Genomic DNA, 18,490 nt, shown 5'->3' on the forward strand with positions numbered 1-18,490 from the left:
GATGCTGGCTGCTGCGATGTTCAGACTGCTTATTTGGTCTACCTTTGTCACCAGTCACTGCTCTGAGAAAAAGACCATTGTTCCAGTCCTGCTGTTGGATCAATGCAGGCAGACCCTTGAGACCATTGTTCCAGTCCTGCTGTTGGATCAATGCAGGCAGACCCTTGCCCCCATGCAGAGCTCCACTGACTTTTGGCTCTGGGGATCCAGTCTGTTCGTGACGGCACCTTTGATATTCTCCCATTATTTCCATGACACATGAGTGCTCATAAAAGTGAGCTGGCTATAGCAAGGCCTTTGCCCTTTTAACAAGCAAAGAAACATCCCACTAGCCCACTCTCTTTCCTCCTATATCCATCACACACACTCCATTCCCCCCACTATACCTCCCCATTGCTTCCCTGCAATGCTCTCAACCCTCATGATACATTCATCCCACTTTCCCCATCACATATCCACCTGGCCTCCATCCCACTGCTCCCCCACTATCCCCCCAGAAATCCCCTACCATCCCCCAACAGCCCCATGTTCCCCATCCATCCCAATAACCCACCGCTCACTCCAATGCCCCATCTATCTCCGGAAAAGTCTCTATTCCCCACCAGTGCTACATCCATTCCCCCAACACCTCCCACTCCCCCTACAATGCCCCACCCAACCCTCGCTCTCCCCAAGGCCTAACCTGTCCCCTGCAACAATCCTCCACTCCCTCTGCTATACCCCACTCTCCTCCCCAATAGCCCCCACTCTCTGCAACACCACACCCGACCCTCTGACAGCCCCTGCTCTCCCCGTAACACCCCACCCACCTGCCCCGATAGCTCCCTGCTCTCTCCAACGCCACCCATCCCCCCAACAGCCCCTGCTCTCCCAGCAACACCCTACACATCCTCCTGACAGCCCCCACTCACCCCAACCCCCACCCGCTCCCAGACAGCCCCCCGCTGCCCCAACCCCCACCCATCCCCCCAAAAACCCCTGCTCTCCTCAACCCCCACAGCCCCCCACTCTCCCTAATCCTCACCCGTCCCCCCGAAAACCCCTGCTCTCCTCAACCCCCACCCGTCCCCCTACGGCCCCCCACTCTCCCTAACCCCCACCCGTCCCCCCGAAACCCCCCGGTCTCCTCAACCCCCACCCGTCCCCCCACAGCCCCCCACTCTCCCCATCCCCCACCCGTCCCCCGGACAACCCCCTCCCGTCCCCCCGACAACCGTGCCCCACCCCCGGGAGTCACCCCGTCTCTCTCTCTCTCTCTCACGCACACTCCGCGCCTCCGCTTTCTCCCTCCCAGGCCGCGCCGCCGGGGGGGGCCGGGGGGGGCGCAAGGGGGCGCTGCCGCGGCCGCTCGGCAGGGTCCCTGCGCGGGGGGCTCTGACTAGTTCCGCTTCCCTGGTCTGGGGGCGGGGCGCTCCGAGCCGGGCTGGGCCCCGCCTCCCGCGGCCCGGCTATATATTGGCGGCGGGGCCAGGCGGCGCGGTGGGTCTCGGGCGTTGGGTGAGTGGAGGGGGCTGAGCCGGCCGGGGGAGGCGCTGGCAGCCGGCTCCTCCTTTGCGCACGTGTCTGCCGCGGGGCCTCCGGAACCACCAAGAACCCCCACTCCCCAGGTGCCGCTGCCGGGGCCCGCAGGGGCGGGCGCGATCCGCCGGTGCGGCTGCAGCGCGGAGCCGCTCGAGCAGCTGCCCGTCACGCGGCGCGAGAGGCGCGGGGAGTCCTCGCTGCGGCGCTCGCTCCCAGGCGCTGTTGTTTCCAGTGCGGGCCATCGCCTCTGGGGCAGTGAGCTGCGCCCGTGAAGTTCATTCAATGGACTTGCCACCGCTCGACCCCGTTAGAGCCGGCCGCTGACTGCCTGGACACGTTTGGCCCTTTCTGTTTGTGACCTGTCGGCAAACCGGCTTGCTTCCCAAAGCCCTTCCTTGTTCCCAGCGGCCTGGCTTCTGCCGGCAGTGCCTGGTCTGGCGCTTACAAGCAGATCGTTGTGTGTATTAGAAATTGGGGGTGTCTGAGTGTCGAAGTCTGAGGGTTTTCAGAGTAGCAGCCGTGTTAGTCTGTATTCGCAAAAAGAAGAGGAGGACTTGTGGCACCTTAGAGACTAACCGGTTTATTTGAGCATAAGCTTTCGTGAGCTTCATGCATCCGATGAAGTGAGCTGTAGCTCACGAAAGCTTACGCTCAAATAAATTGGTTAGTCTCTAAGGTGCCACAAGTCCTCCTCCTTCTTTTTAATTTGAGAGTGTCCCTTAGCATTGTGCTTCTGATGTAAATAGTGGTGATTACAAATGCCCAGTTTGCTTTCAATGTATATTCTACAACATTTGCTTAGAAATGTGTACTGGCTAGAATATTCATGGAAGATAGAGATGTGCCCATAACTAGTAAAAGCTTGTTTTAAAAAAAAAAAAAGTAAGCTGACCAAAGTCCCCAGGTAGGCAGTGCTAGGTTGATGGAAGAATTCTTCTGTTGATTTAGCTACCGCCTTTTGGGGAGGTGGATTAACAAGGCTGTTGGGAGAACCTCTCCCCTCACTAAGTGTCAATCCTGAAGTTCTACAGTGGCACAGCTGATCTGGGGTAGCATTTTCAACGCAGACGTAGCCGAACACTCTCCCACCTTCCCTTAGATCACAAGCTCTGAAGGAAGTTTCCTTCCTCTGTTCTATTCATGTAATGTGCATGACTTTAATTTTTTTTTAATTAACAGGTAGTGCAGGAAAGAGCTTGCAGAGACATGGATACAAACTTCTCCTACCTAAATTGAAACAGTAGGACAGCCTCAGGCTTATGCTTCTACTCTTCTCAAAGCTTGCATTTGGACAATGAAAAAACAAGTCCATTCTTATTAGGGTGAAGGGTAAGAGCTCCAGCCAAGAAATGGCACTTTTATGGCCCTTGTATTCAAATTCTACTTTGGTCATTGGCCTGCTGTGTCCTTAAGCAAGTCAAAAGTCATGCCCTGTCTTTCTGGTCTCTGAAGTGGGGCATTAGTCCTTATTTTGCAGGAGGGTCTTGTGGCTTAATCATTCAGTATTTGGAGAGTCCTTTGAGGTCCTTGGCTGGAAGACACTGTTTTAGGTAACAGAATTGTTAAATGTAAATTTCCTGAAAATCTCTTACATGACTCCTGGATTTCTTTGGATTTGTAGTATGAATGAGTGATTGCTATTTTAACAGTCATTTGACTTTTAGTCACTTGTTTATTACTGCAAATTCAGAGAAATCTACAGGATTATAAATGGTGGTCAATTATTTTTTGTCACGGTCCAAATTTCTCAGTCAAGGTATAGTGAAGGTCCAGAATCCAAAGAAATTTAAAAAAATAAAAAGATTTCAGGGTCTGCTCAAAAGCATCTGGCAGTTTGGATTTGGCCCGCAGTCTGCCTATTGACTACCCGTGCAATAAATGATGGCTTAGATTTAATTATGTAATCTTAAATCTAGTGCTGTGGCTGGGTACTTGTGTGGGTCAGAGTACTTTCTTTGAAAAACTCTTCCCTGTTTTGCCTTCACTTTCCCAGTGTGTGATAAATCTCATCGGCAGGATGGAATAGAAATGAGCATATATTCCGTTTGTGGCTTGGTATGGTTTCCTTTACATTTAGTGCAGTGTAGCAATAATGCAAGTTCCACTGCAATGAGAGACTCACTACTTCATAGTGATTCCCTTCATTCACAGACTCTTTAGTCTCTTTGATTTTTTTTTTCTTTTGCTCTTCTGTGAGATCAAAGGGGCTAAATCACAAAGTGCTTTGAGGACAGTAATGATATTAATTTCAGGATAATTAAGTATAACAATTTTGGAGCCTTTTTATCTTGAAATAACAGTAGCTAGTTAACTATGCTATTGGGAATAATACCTTTCAAATCTTTAAATATAATTCAGAAATACAGTATGTACTAGTAATGGCTGATTTTTTTTATCCCATTATATTCAGTCTAGTACAAGCCAGACCTTTCTAGAACGGAAAGAGTCAGCACTTTCATAAGTGTAAATAACGATTTGGCACAAAATTTTTCTGCTGTCAAAGTGATAAACAGGCATGTAGGAACAAACCTTTCAAAATGTTTTATAAACCCATGTCTGTCCATCACAGAACTTTAGAAAGGATGCAGTACAACTGTTCTTACAACTTCCTTGTCAGAATGTATCCTTCCCTGCATACTGTGAGTTGCTTTCCCTCTCATTTCTTTATCCGTTATCCCCCAAAACACTTTGGATGAAATATTTATACAATACATATTAGGAGTGTTTTAATTCTTCTGTGGATTTCCCCTTTACTTGAAAAAAATTAAAAATAATGTAAGAAAGGGGATACTCTGCTAGTACAACTGCTCACTCTCCTTATCTCATTTTTAAAAAGTACCATGCTGAATATATGGCTGGCATTATCTACCCATACATGTAGATCTTTGAATTTCAAACCAGTTTAAGTCTTTAATATTAGTTTTCTAACTTGGTTCTGTTGCCCAAAACAAAACCTTTCCCCTCATGAAATAGCCTTTGCACTGATCTGCGGATTTATTTTAATGAGTGTTGCTTTATTTGAAAACATTGCCCTTGTAGGGTATTTATTATGCCAACCACCTTCCTGAGAGACAAAACCAAATAAAATCCACACTGGGAGGCATTCTGTAAATTGAACCTGGGGCTTCCATTAAAAAGACTTATATTGGGAATACAAGGCAACCAAACCCCTTTCCAGATAATTCTTACATATTCCCGTCATCCTTTGTGATACTGATATCTGTCTTAGGTATTTATATGGCTTCCACTCTAGTACCTTAGTTCCTCATGATCTTTAGTGCAGTTATCTTAATGCATCCCTCTGAAGTAGAAAGGTACTATTCTTCCCATTTGTAAAATGGGGAAGTGAGGCACAGAGGGACTAGGTAATGTGCCCAGGGTCACACAGGAAATCTTTGGTAGAGCAGGGAATTGAACCTGGGTTTCCAAGTACAAGTCTAGGGCTCTAACCATTGGACCATCTTTTCTCTGCCATAGAACTCTTGATTTAAGAGAAGATAAATAGAAGTGGATATATGGGCATAATGGGTGGTCTGTAGAAAGTAGTTTAGCTGAAATATGCAGGTTAACAATAGTTTTAACGTTTTTTCCTTTTCCACCTTAGGTATACATGTCACGACATCTTACCTGTCATTGGAGATTTCGTATTCCATAGTAAGCAATAAGCAAGTGTGAAACATGAGGACAAATCCTGCCATTCAAGCTGCCATTGACCTCACAGCAGGTGCAGCAGGTAATACTGGAGAAAACTCTGTTTTCAAAGGTTTCAGAGTAGCAGCCGTGTTAATTTGTATTCGCAAAAAGAAAAGGAGTACTTGTGGCACCTTAGAGACTAACCAATTTATTTGAGCATAAGCTTTGGTGAGCTACAGCTCACTTCATTGGATGCTCAAATAAATTTGTTCGTCTCTAAGGTGCCACAAGTACTCCTTTTTTCTGTTTTCAAAGTTTCTGAGACTCTGATGCAAAAAAGCTTGTGCTCTTAAAGTAAGTCTCCTCACAAGTGTAAAGACAGTAATCTGATTGCTAAATGATGATTTGTCATATTGGCACTGTTAATAATTGAAAATCTTTACAAGAGGCACATCTTCCACATTTGAAGTAAGATGTTGAGATGAAGGAGGGAACTAACTGACCTAGCCCAGTGTTGCAAACATCTGATAGGTTAATATAACTCCACTGAAACCAATGCCAACAAGTAAATATGTAACCTCTTTTAGACTAATGATTTTCTAAGAGTAGGTTTGAGTACATCTAATGTGTATTTTCATGCTCACATGAGTTTCAGAATGTCAGTCACAAGTAAAGTTTTGCAATGAAGGCAAACACCATGTGCAAGCAAAGTAGTCGAGATAATGCTTCAGTCCTAAAAACTCTCCCTAATTGAAAGGGGCAGAAAGCTATCTGAAGGGTTATCTCTTTAACCAACATTCAGAAAGCCTCTTTGGAAGATGAGGAAACATTATGGTATTCAGAATAATGTAACATAAGGTCAGCAGTTCACTTAAGTTGTTCCTCCACTTAGCTACAAATGAAAATACCAATTTCTCATATTGCCTAAAATATGGTTGGTAAGGATGAAACATCAGGAGAAATAAATTAACTTTAAGTTGAGTTCTACAAAGAGCATGGAAAATACACATCTATGTACAGTGCCTAACACTGCTGCTGGTGCTCTACTACTAACAAATTCAAGACATTAGCCATCTAATCACATCTCTTGCATATTCTAATACTGCTAATTCAGGGTATGTCTACACAGCAAAGAAAAACCCCTACCTAGCCTTGACCTCCAGCCTGAGCCCAGAAGTTTATATAGTAATGAAACAGCCCCACAGTCCAAGTCGGCTGACATGGGCCAACTGTGGGTGTCAAGTTGCTGTGCAGATATACACAGAGTTAGTGTTCTAGGAATGTTCCCTGTATTTGTGCTATGGATCCAAGAATATTAGCCATGACTCAAATGTTACAAGACACCTATGATCCAAGCTCTAAATCCAGAGGTCAGTGTGAAATATGATGGCATGTGGAGGGAAAAGAGGGTGCAGCTACCATTATCCAGGGGTAACACCTATAAGAAGGTTGCCAGAGTTTCTACCAGGCTGCTGTCCCTTGACTCTGCCCAGGTATACTTGTTTTATATTGGCCTGTGGCTATTCAGTATGTGACAGACTTGAAGATTTCCACACAAAGGCCCATTCTGGCTGATGGAAAGGAGAGGGAGCCTTCTATTTATTTCCCCTGTTACCTCATCACCATCCCAGAGCAGCCTATTTCTGCTATTTCTTCTACTTTGCTTTTGGGTCCTTATTGTAGTGATTCACAAGCAAGATCTGCTGCTGTTCCAAACAATAGTAGAGTGAAATCACTGGTTGTTTTTTTTTGGTTTTTGGTTTTTTGGTCCACTTCACCGATGCTCACAGGGTTGAAATAGCAGCAGCAAAAACTAACCTCTAGTCAGTATCACAGCAGTCAATCCTCACAAAGATAACTTTGTCAGTGAAAGCCAATACAGTGTCATCTTGGCTCTCATGAGGGCTAGGAAACCTAGTTTTCATTTAAAGAGATGTGCCAAAGCTGATGGCATTTCTCCCCCCCATCTCCCCTCCCACCCCCATTACATCCACTATTCAGGGAAATCTGCCTATTTTCTGTCAGTAAACAGGTTTAAAGGTAGATTATAGTTCTTTGCTCTATTTCCTCTTTTGGTTGCAACTCAAATATTAACTTCAAACAGCATGAAGAAGCGAAAGCCTTTAAACGTCTCTCTCACTTTGATACTTGAAATCCTTTATAAAGAGATTGTTCTTGCTTTACTTACTCGATTAGCTGTAAAATCCTCCTCCTTTGTTTTAATAGGCTGCTGTTAATCTTCCTTTCTATCCTCATCTTCTAGCATTTTTAAAGGTCTCCTTTATGTTTTCTGTCTCTTGCTGCAAGCTCACTGTGTGCCTTGCTCTTGTTTTATGTTGGTTCCTACTGCTGTGCTGCATCTGGATCTTTGCCATTCAACAGAAGCTGACTTTACAGCATCCTAGGCTAGCAAACCAATTAACAGAAGATGTTGTAGGGATCCAATTAGCCAGTCCCTTGTTAAGTGTGTGGCCATGCTTCAGATTTCTCTCTGGAGATGTCTTGCCTGGCTGCTGGAGTAACTTGGCCCTCTGGCCAAAACAAGTCGTCCTCTTCTGGGGTAAATACATTCTAAACGAAAGTAAACAAGTACTTTTACCTTCAGTAGGCTACAGTCCTGTGTAGGAGGTGTGTGACACACAAGTCCTTCTCCTTGGTTGAATAGGACTTCTTCCCTTATACCAGTGCCTGAGCTATCCATGGCCTCGGCATCTAAGTCTTCCCTGTTGGTAAGTAGGGTTTTCCTAGTTGCCATTAGTTGGCAAGGGTTTCCTAAAGTCTTTCAGCCCTTGGTCAAGAGGGAATTAACTTGGACCTCTGCCCCTTATCTGAGGGCTCACAAATTCATTGTCCCTTGGTCACAGGAGTTCCTACACCACCTCCAACTCTGGGCTCTGGCCCTGGGACCCTGTATCAGCCATCCACCCTCAACTCACAGTTCCTCAGCTTCAGATTCCCAATACCATTTCCTACTTTCACTTCTCTCCAAAGAAGCCTTCTCCCTGGCCTCTTCCAGCAGTCATCAGCCAACCTACTTCCAGACAACATTCCTGGCTCTCTTTCAGTGAGGAGCCACCCCCAGTTTCTCTCCAGACTCTTGGCTGCTCTTTCCCCACCCTCACCCTAGACTGCCTTGCGGGGACTTCAGCAGAGCCCATCACAGGCACCTGCCCCAGCTCTCACAACAGGGAGCCACATCTGCCCCTGCCAGCTTTTGCTGTCCTTAGTTAATCCCTCCCCTAGTGAGTACAGGAAGTGTCATATCCTGCTTCCAAGCCTGGTTAGCTGTGTAGCCTGCAATCACCTGATCTGGGAGGAAAATGAAACAGTGTGGGAGCTCAGATTGGAGTTCCTCTGGCTCACCCCATGACACAAGAGCAGCAGCAGTTTAATACAAAGTGGCTCCACTCAGAGTGTGGGTACTAATGAGAATCACCCCTTCAAAACAAAATGTACCTTCTCCCTGCTTCAGAAACAACTAAAGGTGCTGGATTCACATAGGGTGACCAGATAGCAAGTGTAAAAAATTGGGATGGGGTAGGGCATAATAGGAGCCTATATAAGAAAAAGCCCCCAAAACCGTGACTGTCCATATAAAATTGGGACATCTGGTCACCCTAGATTCACACATTCAGCTTCTTTAGTTTCTTGCATAATCTTTTCACATCATTGGTTCAAATCTACTCATCCTTCATCTGATGAGGTGACGGCCTAATATACAGAGAATGTTAATTCCACTGATAACTCTTATTTCACCATCTAGTCAATGTATGAATTGATTGCCTTGTGTTATGAACGAATGTCTAACTGTTGTAAATCAAGCTTTGATCTTTTTCATTTGGTACTTCTGTAACTTAAAAATGTTGCAAGAGCCAGTGTCGTCATTGGTGTCACCAAAGTTGATTGAGGTAGGCCTAATTATGCCAGTGGTGAATTTGTCCCTTTCTCCATATTGCTTGTTTGTTTTTTCTTCATTATGTTGAGTTTTTTTTCACATGATCAGTAAGGGTTTGTTGAATACTGATATTCTTATTTCCTCAGGTGGGACTGCATGTGTGCTAACTGGCCAGCCCTTTGATACTGCTAAGGTGAAGATGCAGACATTTCCCAGCATGTATAAAGGACTCATTGAATGTATTGTGAAGACATATAAACAAGTTGGATTGCGAGGCTTCTACAAAGGGACCACCCCGGCACTTGTAGCCAACATAGCAGAAAACTCAGTCCTATTCATGTGCTATGGGTTTTGCCAGCAGATTGTGAGGGGCATTGTTGGATTAGACAGGAAAGCAAAACTGAGGTTAGTAACAGAAATTGTAATCTCCAGAATATTGTACAACTAGCAGTCAAGAGTAAATACTAATGTGCTGTATTTTAAAATGAAGTGCAGTCTCTTTGCCCTTATCCGGGGTGCCATTTTGTCACTGTGCAAGTGCTAACTTTATTACACAAGACCTTGTCTCAGCAATTATGGTACATTTTTCATAAGAACAGATGGCTGGTCTGTATGGGGTGTGCCCATTGCCAAAAAACCCAGATGTGAAATGTGTTGGTTCTTCCAAACACCATGATTTGTTTTGGGAAGGAGAAGAGAATTCTGTAAGCATCTTTCTTAAATCCCATGCTGTAGTATTTGTGAAGGAAAGGGTATGAAACTACTGGAGCATTGGCGGCTGTAACTCGTGCATCATTAAGAGAGGCTGCATCTTCATTGTCTGCACTGCTCCATGGATGGATATCAGTGATGGCTCAGGTGGTTTATGCAGTGACTCAGCACTGTCCCAACTATCGTTCCCTCCAGAGCAATGATGATGCCGAATAACATTCACTTACTTGTTATAACTGTGTTCCGGCTTCACTAATTTGCCATCAAAAAGGGGGAAGCTCTTGGTTGTGATTCTGCAAACTAGGTGTTCCCTCTAATACTTACAAGTTATTGAAAGTAAAATGTGAAAAAATCAGTGTTGTGTGTGGGTAAATGGTACCTTTCTTTCCTGTCAGGTTTCAGGAAATGAACCCAGACACTTGTGGATCAAACTTTGGTTTAAGGATATGAGAATGTGCTTAGCTTCAGGCCGTTTAAAGACCAATTTTATTAGCTGCATTCCATCTGTATATACTTATAATTACCAGAATGAGAAGGTGGAGGAAATTTACACTACATCACTAGAGGCTAAAGTATTTTAGAGGTGATCACAATGTTTAAATATTCTAGTCTTACCCCATATCTCATCTCCTCTGAACACCAGGTCAGTTTGCTCTAGGTGATAGTCTGTTTAGTATATAACTAGTCAGAATGGATTTTGAAATAACTAAAGAGAAAACACTAACTATGAAGAAATTATGGGTTAATTGGAGAGCAGATGAATATGTAATGGAACAGGTGACTAGAGCACATAGTGATACCAAAGCCAAGTGCCTCCAACAACAACAGTGCATTTATCAATCTGCTTTTATTCCCTGGGGTGTTGTACTAAATACAGAATGAAAAGGAGTACTTGTGGCACCTTAGAGACTAACCAGTTTATCTGAGCATAAGCTTTCATGAGCTACAGCTCACTTCATCAGATGCATCTGTGGAAAGTATAGAAGATCTTTAGTTTTATTGCCTTAATTATTGCATGCTACTCAAACTCTGTTCTAAAGACAGAAGGTTATCACAAACATTTCTATTATCCTCTCCCCAAAGTGTTATTGAAGCACTTGCATACTATTTTTAATTAATCTTCACAACACCTCAATGTTGCAAGAGGGTAGTAGTATCCTCATGTCACTGGTGGGGAGCTGAGGCACAGAAGTATGTTCAAAAGTATCTGCTAGTTTTGGGGCCCAATTTGAATCATCTAGGATGTGATTGTTTCCTCAAAGTACCTAGCATTATAATATCCAGAGCTCAGCTCCCCTTGACCTCTGTGCAGCTGTGAATGCTCAGCACTTGTGGAAATCAGACCCCAGGGTCTCAGGTCAGGTACCCGGAAAATGAGGAGAACACAACTAGTGGCCACTTGAGAGACGCAGCATCACACACACAAACTCTGTGACAAAGCCAAGGATCGAAGCCAGTTCTCCAGAGTTCTGTAGGTTTCAGAGTAGCAGCTGTGTTAGTCTGTATCCACAAAAACAAAAGGAGGACTTGTGGCACCTTAGAGACTAACAAATTTATTTGAGCATAAACTTTTGTGAGCTACAGCTCACTTCAGCGGATGCATTCTGTAGAACTTCCTTAACGATGAGACAATCAAGTCTCTTCTTGCAATCTCCTGGCTCATTAACCAAACACCTTCCTACATCTGCAACAAATGAAGTAGGGTCCTACATCAAACAGCCTCCTTCACTTGACAGCCCTGAGTCATCTCCAGAACAGGTTGATCCTGTGCATTGAATGAGGCAGGAAACCTCTGGGGCAAAAATAGCACATAATTAGAGACTCTTATAATGCAGAGGTACCAGGGGCACAACACATGCACAAGGAAAGCTAAAACTTTAAAATTCCTTGATAAAATTGTAAGCCTCTCATTCTATAGACTGACTGTGGTATCCTAATCAAGATACTAGGGATTAAGTCACTGTACTCCAAAGCCAGAAAAATCTCCATTTAACTGAATTTAAACAAAAAACAGAGTTTTGGCTCAACTTTGGCAGTGAACTTGCTTCCTTAAATAATTCTCAACTCCGCCATATACTCTCAGCTTAACAGTAAATGAAAAATGATGAATACTACTTAAATACACTTGAATCTAGCATTGTTGGCTTTAAAGACTTTTTTTGTAGCATGTTAAAAATGCTCAGTATTCACCCTAAGTGAAGCCTAGTTTCTTAAACAGATGCCAAAATTAAATGGAAGTAAGACTCCTCAGTATATTTAAAAATCTCGTGGTCCATTTAATTTCCCAGTAAGGCACTTCTGCTCTTTTCATAGATTCAGAAAAAACTGCATCAATGCATATTTAGAAAACCGAAAACATTCTGCTTAGGCAGCACTCTGGCACTTACTACATAATTTAAGGTACACTAGTTTAAAACATTAATATAGTCAAATTTATACACACTCTCTCTCTCTTCCCCCCCCCCCACCACTTTCCTAGGATCAAATGTTTTTCCATTCCTGGTTAGGGTGCTGAGTAACCAACACTCGGGTTGCATTCGGTCAACAGGCTCATGGAGTGTCTAATAAAAGCCATAGATGAGCTAAATTATGAAGACTCTGGCTTTCACAGTGTTTAAAAGTATTTGTGAAGATCTTAGATATACCGAACAGAGGTTCCAGCCTTTTAAATAGCTTCAAATGTACAATTTGTCATCATGAGACAGATGGATTGGGTGGCAGGGAAAACATGGAACTTTCAGATTTCTAAAGAATGTGTGAGGATTTTGCTATTTTTAAAGATCAAAATTAAATCCTTGCAGTAATACACAAAAAATGGGAGATGGTAAACCCCTACTCCAGGACCTTCACACCCAGTAAAAGGACCAGAGCAGCATAAAAGGGCCCCAGAACCAAAGGTTGCAATGACAGGAGGATTCCTCCCACTGAAGGCATTGTGGAAGACAGTTGTAAGATTGCCTTCAGAGGACCCCATTGCAAGCCTTGCTGTGGGGGCTGCTGTAAATTACAGAGGGCTGGGAATTTGGGATTGTGTTACTCCAGGGGATTCTCCAGTTCTGGGAGCATCCCAAGATTGGGGACACACAAAGGTGGCTGAAAGCCATCATAAGTCTATCCCCCATGTCCACACCCTGTCCCTGAGTTCTGTACTGCACCCCATTAGAGGCTCGGCAGAGCAGCTCAGCCATGGTCTACATTGTACCTAATTTCTCTGCCATGTTACTCATCCAAACTCTGGAAGGAGGGAAGAGTATCTTAGATCATCCTGACAGGTTTCAGAGTAGCAGCCGTGTTAGTCTGTATTCGCAAAAAGAAAAGGAGTACTTGTGGCACCTTAGAGACTAACAAATTTATCTGAGCATAAGCTTTCGTGAGCTACAGCTGATGAAGTGAGCTGTAGCTCACAAAAGCTTATGCTCAAATAAATTTGTTAGTCTCTAAGGTGCCACAAGTACTCCTTTTCTTTTTTTAGATCATCCTACTCATTTTGCTTCACCACAGAACTCCCACTTGAAGACACCAAAGTCTGAGGCTCTGTAGTGACCTAATTTTAAACAAACAAAAAAACCAAAACAGTTACTAACCTTTCCGTGACTACTGTTCTTTGAGGTGTGTTGCACAGGTCCACTCCACTGCATGCGCTACAATTGTTAGAGTAGGAGCTGTTCTCTGAGTGCATGATCCTTTGTTGATCACAGGGACATGTTGGTATGGTGCCAGCTATCTTTATAGAGGCACTGGCAAAAAAACTGGTAAAGAAGCTGTGGCCTTGTGATACCATGGGTTAGTGAAGCCATACAGTCTTGAATGTCAGGTTTCAGAGTAGCAGCCATGTTAGTCTGTATTCGCAAAAAGAAAAGGAGGACTTGTGGCACCTTAGAGACTAACCAATTTATTTGAGCATAAGCTTTCGTGAGCTACAGCTCACTTCATCGGATGCATGCAGTGGACAATACAGTGGGGAGATTTATATACACAGAGAACATGAAACAATGGGTGTTACCATACACACTGTAACAAGATTGATCAGGTAAGGTGAGCTATTACCAGCAGAAGAGTGTGGGGGGGAAACCTTTTGTAGTGATAATCAAGGTGGGCCATTTCTAGCAGTTGACAAGAACGTCTGAGGAACAGTGGGAGGTGAGGGGGGGTAATAAACATGGGGAAATAGTTTTACTTTGTGTAATGCCCCATCCACTCCCAGTCTCTATTCAAGCCTAAGTTAATTGTATCCAGTTTGCAAATTAATTCCAATTCAGCAGTCTCTCATTGGAGTCTGGTTTTTGAAGTATTTTTGTTGAAGAATTGCAACTTTTAGGTCTGTAATCGAGTGACCAAAGAGATTGAAGTGTTCTCCGACTGGTTTTTGAATGTTATAATTCTTGACGTCTGATTTGTGTCCATTTATTCTTTTACGTAGAGACTGTCCAGTTTGACCAATGTACATGTAATGGGGGGGAGGACTAGACAATTGGTCTGCTAAACCCAGGGTTGTGAGTTCAATCCTTGAGGGGGCCATTTAGAGATCTGTGGCAAAAATTGGGGATTGGCCCTGCATTGAGCAGGGGGTTGGACTAGATGACCTCCTGAGGTCCCTTCCAACCCTGATATTCTATTATTCTATACATGGCAGAGGGGCATTGCTGGTACATGATGGCATATATCACATTGGTAGATGTGCAGGTGAACGAGCCTCTGATAGTGTGGCTGGTGTGATTAGGCCCTATGATGATGTCCCCAGAATAGATATGTGGACACCATTGGCAACGGGCTTTGTTGCAAGGATAGGTTCCTGGGTTAGTAGTTCTGTTGTGTGGTGTGTGGTTGCTGGTGAGTATTTGCTTCAGGTTGGGGGGCTGTCTGTAAGCAAGGACTGGCCTGTCTCCCAAGATCTGTGAGAGTGATGGGTTGTCTTTCAGGATAGTTTGTAGATCCTTGATAATGCATTGGAGAGGTTTTAGTTGGGGGCTGAAGGTGATTGCATTCTGTTATTTTCTTTGTTGGGCCTGTCCTGTAGTAGATGACTTCTGGGTACTCTTCTGGCTCTGTCAGTCTGTTTCTTCACTTCAGCAGGTGGGTACTGTAGTTGTAAGAATGCTTGATAGAGATCTTGTAGGTGTTTGTCTCTGTCTGAGGGGTTGAAGCAAATGCGGTTGTATTGTAGAGCTTGGCTGTAGACAATGGATTGTGTGGTGTGGTCTGAATGAAATTCATTTCAGGTCTTATTTGATTCATCGAATTGGTTGTGCTTTTTCATCAGAGAAATGGGAAAGATTATAATATACTTACATTTATATAGCTGTTGAAGGAGAAGAACTTATTTGAGTTGTATATGAAGATGGCTGGAGCTAGGTGTTAAGTTGGTAACCTCTTTTAAATGATTGCTTTTTCTTTTTTGCACTCTTGTTCAGTTTTTCTTTATTTGATAAAGCTTTTAGGAAATAGCCTACTGCAAGAGCACCCATCTTGTGACTGTAGAGCAGTGCCCAAGTATCAATTGTAGTTTCTTTGTTGCAGTGATCTGCAGAATGCAGCTTCAGGCTCTTTTGCTTCTGCATTTGCTGCCCTGGTCCTATGTCCCACAGAGCTGGTGAAGTGTCGGTTGCAGACCATGCATGAAATGCAGTTATCTGGAAAGATAGCACAAGGACACAAGTAAGTATGTAATTTGCTCAATACCACTGAAATCCGTTGATGTTATACCTATTTTAAAAGTCCATCCTAGCACACTTAAGGTCTAGCTTGTACTGTGCTATTAATTGCACAAAGGGTGTGCTACTGATTGTCAGAATACATTCCTGGGGAATGCTAACTTAGGGTATGTCTTCACTGCAGAGTTAACTCAGGCTGTTACTAAAGTGTTTCCCTTAACTCCCCTACCTCCTTCTCTCCCCGTCCACAGAAACAGCCCTCTGACCTGAGTTTAGTGGTGCTTTCAACCTGGGTTAGCTGGTTCATCTGTGGCTGTAGGCTAAAAGCCAAGCGAGGCTTTCACTCAGGCTAGTAACCTGCTCACTTTGCAGTGACGATATGTGCTAAGTCACTTGAGTGGCAGTAGTCCTCCACGGCATTCCCACAGTTTCTTGTGTGGCACTCAGAAGGACAGACACGTTCTCCCACAATTCACTGGAAAGAATCAGAGCAGTTCAGTTTACTGCAGCACAAAGAACCATGGGATATGCCTCCAGAGGTACTAGCCCCGCACAGAGTGCAGCTCCACTGAGGATGCTGTAACCAGAGTAGGGCTTTGTAGTGTGGCTGCTCACACTTGAGCTAAACTAACCCAGGTGCTCATTTCTGGGTGCCAATCACCTGGGTTAACCCTGTAGCGAAGACATACCCTTAATTGCTACCCCTGCTCCTGTCTCAGGTCTGCAGCAAAACCAAATGATTAGAGCCAGAAATTCCTCAATTCTAATTCTTGCCTTGCAATTGATTCATTATTTGGCCTCTATTTCCCCATCTGTAAAATGGGGGTAATGTTTAAGGTATTTACTCATAGGATGTTGCAGATCAATATGTGTTAAGTGCTTCGTATTGTTAATTGTTTCAACCCCTCTATCAGTACAGTTTGGTCAGTAATGAAAAGTGTTATTCAAAAGGATGGCCCACTCGGGTTCTACCATGGTCTGTCAAGCACTTTACTTCGGGAAGTCCCAGGTTATTTCTTCTTCTTTGGAGGCTATGAACTGAGTCGGACATTTTTTGCAGCGGAGAGACCAAAAGATCAACTAGGTATGTGCCAGCTTGTGGGTATGTGGGAAAGGTAGTCTCTCACTACAGAAAGTAGCATACTGCTCCTCTCAAAATCTCTCCGGCAATGCTAATTATACCTTATGCACTTACTGTATCTCTGCACCAAAAAAATGTGGCCCTGTAGAATAGCGATGTGGGAGCAAAACCAACACTATTCCTGTTTGACTGTAAAGAACTGCTCAGACCAACCATTTTCCGATTTGACATGCATCATCTTGTTTTTGTACACTTATTTAGCTGATGTATGAGTTACCTGATCAGGAGAGGATAATTGTGCAAAAACTGTTTAATGTTCAACACTACATGGTGCACCACCAAACTGTTTATTGCAGCAAAGTTGTTCATAGTTTGGCAAATTATAAGCAACTGAAAACAGAGTCTTATCATGGGAAATGTCGGGCAACCTCATTAATAGGCTGTTTTGTCAGTCCTATTTATAGTACGTAAGGGCTATCTGGTTGTTTAGGATTCAGATGTTAGTACTGCAGAATGTGAAATGTAATTTTCTGTATCATTCCAGTATGAACACAAACTCTTGGAACTCTTGCATTCCTTATTTTGGACAATGCTCCTTCCATGCTCTGAAGTGTCAGCCTCTGTTTGCCAGAAGCTGGTAATGGGCGACAGGGGATGGATCACTTGATAATTGCCTGTTCATTCCCTCTGAAGCACCTGGCACTGGCCACTGTCAGAAGACAGGATACTGGGCTAGATGGACCTTTGGTCTGACCCAGTATGGCTGTTTTTATGTTCTAACTTCATATGCACTTTCAAAGAGGGATATTGAAGATAGGAAACCATTGGGTCTATCTGGCTATTAAAATGCAAGATACCAGCGTTTGAAGGGACTTGCTTTTTGCTTTTAATAGTTTGTTTTTTAGTAGTTAAAGGTTCTTGCTTTTTTTGGCCACTATTGTTACAGAATTTGCATAAAATCTGATCATAAGAGCAAAATGTGGTTGCATTTTGAAAATTGACTGGGTTTGTAACACTGCGGTCTCACTCAATAGACGCTCCCCTGTGTATGTTCAGAGTCATAACTGCTGGCTTTACTCAAGAAGTTTTTACAACCTTTTTACTTGTGCTAGCGCTGCAGAGCCAATCCAGTAATGGCAGCAGGAGTGAGATATTTTGTCTTAAGTATTAATTAAATTCTGACACCCCCCCCCCTTTTTTTTCTTTCTTGTCATGGCCTGAACCATACATTCCAGGGTGAACTTAAAGGCCTGGCAGGCGAGTTGCACTTCTGAACTAAGAATATGTAAATTTAGAAGGAATTGAGAGAGCATAATGGTATATCTCTCCCTATGTTACAAAATCTTTTAAAGAAACGTGCTTTCGTAAACTTTAGACTTTGTGTTGAAGGTTTGTCTACATAGTAAAACTTTGAAACTCTTATTCTAAATATGCTTGTGGCATTAGGAGGCTGGACTCTTTAGAAATCCACAACCACTTTGTTTAATCTTATACCTATGATACAGTGCACGCTTATCACACAGAAAGATGGCCACTTCTTCATAAACTCTGTGCATTCCTTGTTTTCACATTTGTTCTAAAATAATTTCACATTATTCTAAAATAGAACCATCAGATTTGGGGGGTAGTTTGCACAGTGTATAAAAGCTTATTTCATGTTTTTAGGCCCTATTCCTTTGATGGTGAGTGGTGGTTTTGGAGGCATCTGCTTGTGGATTGCTGTTTATCCTGTGGACTGTGTCAAATCTAGAATTCAGGTTCTTTCCATGTCTGGAAAACAGGCGGGCTTCATGGGAACATTTGCAAATATTTTGCGAAATGAAGGTAAGCATATCCAATACAAACTGAACCTGCAGGCTCATCTGTGAAAACTTTTCACTCCAGTATGAAAAATCTATTCTGAAACCTAGTTTAAGAAGTTAAGGGGAATTAATTACACTATTCCCTTTTCTGTAGACCACAAATTACTATTCTTGTGAAATTCTCCCATCACCACCT

General features: G+C 43.5%; 1 protein-coding gene across 7 annotated transcripts in view; it reads left to right on the forward strand.

The window, feature by feature from the left end:
• Positions 1-1,404: 1,404 nt before the first annotated feature.
• The window catches only part of SLC25A15 (solute carrier family 25 member 15), a 30,555-nt gene continuing 13,469 nt past the window's right edge, over positions 1,405-18,490 (forward strand). For 4 of the 7 annotated variants that reach the window (XR_012158747.2, XM_073342769.2, XM_073342780.2 and 1 more), the window contains exons 1-7: positions 1,510-1,978; positions 2,701-2,850; positions 5,126-5,254; positions 9,196-9,454; positions 15,278-15,415; positions 16,326-16,495; positions 18,158-18,316. Coding sequence is in view for 6 of the 7 variants with exons in the window: in XM_073342769.2 (XP_073198870.2) it covers positions 5,200-5,254; positions 9,196-9,454; positions 15,278-15,415; positions 16,326-16,495; positions 18,158-18,316 (781 nt within the window). In the remaining variant the exon portion in view is untranslated. The other 3 variants (XM_073342747.2, XM_073342733.2, XM_073342763.2) reach the window with 3 other exon arrangements.

The sequence above is a fragment of the Lepidochelys kempii genome, chromosome 1, assembly GCF_965140285.1.
Source record: "Lepidochelys kempii isolate rLepKem1 chromosome 1, rLepKem1.hap1, whole genome shotgun sequence".
Taxonomy (NCBI): Eukaryota; Metazoa; Chordata; order Testudines; family Cheloniidae; genus Lepidochelys; species Lepidochelys kempii.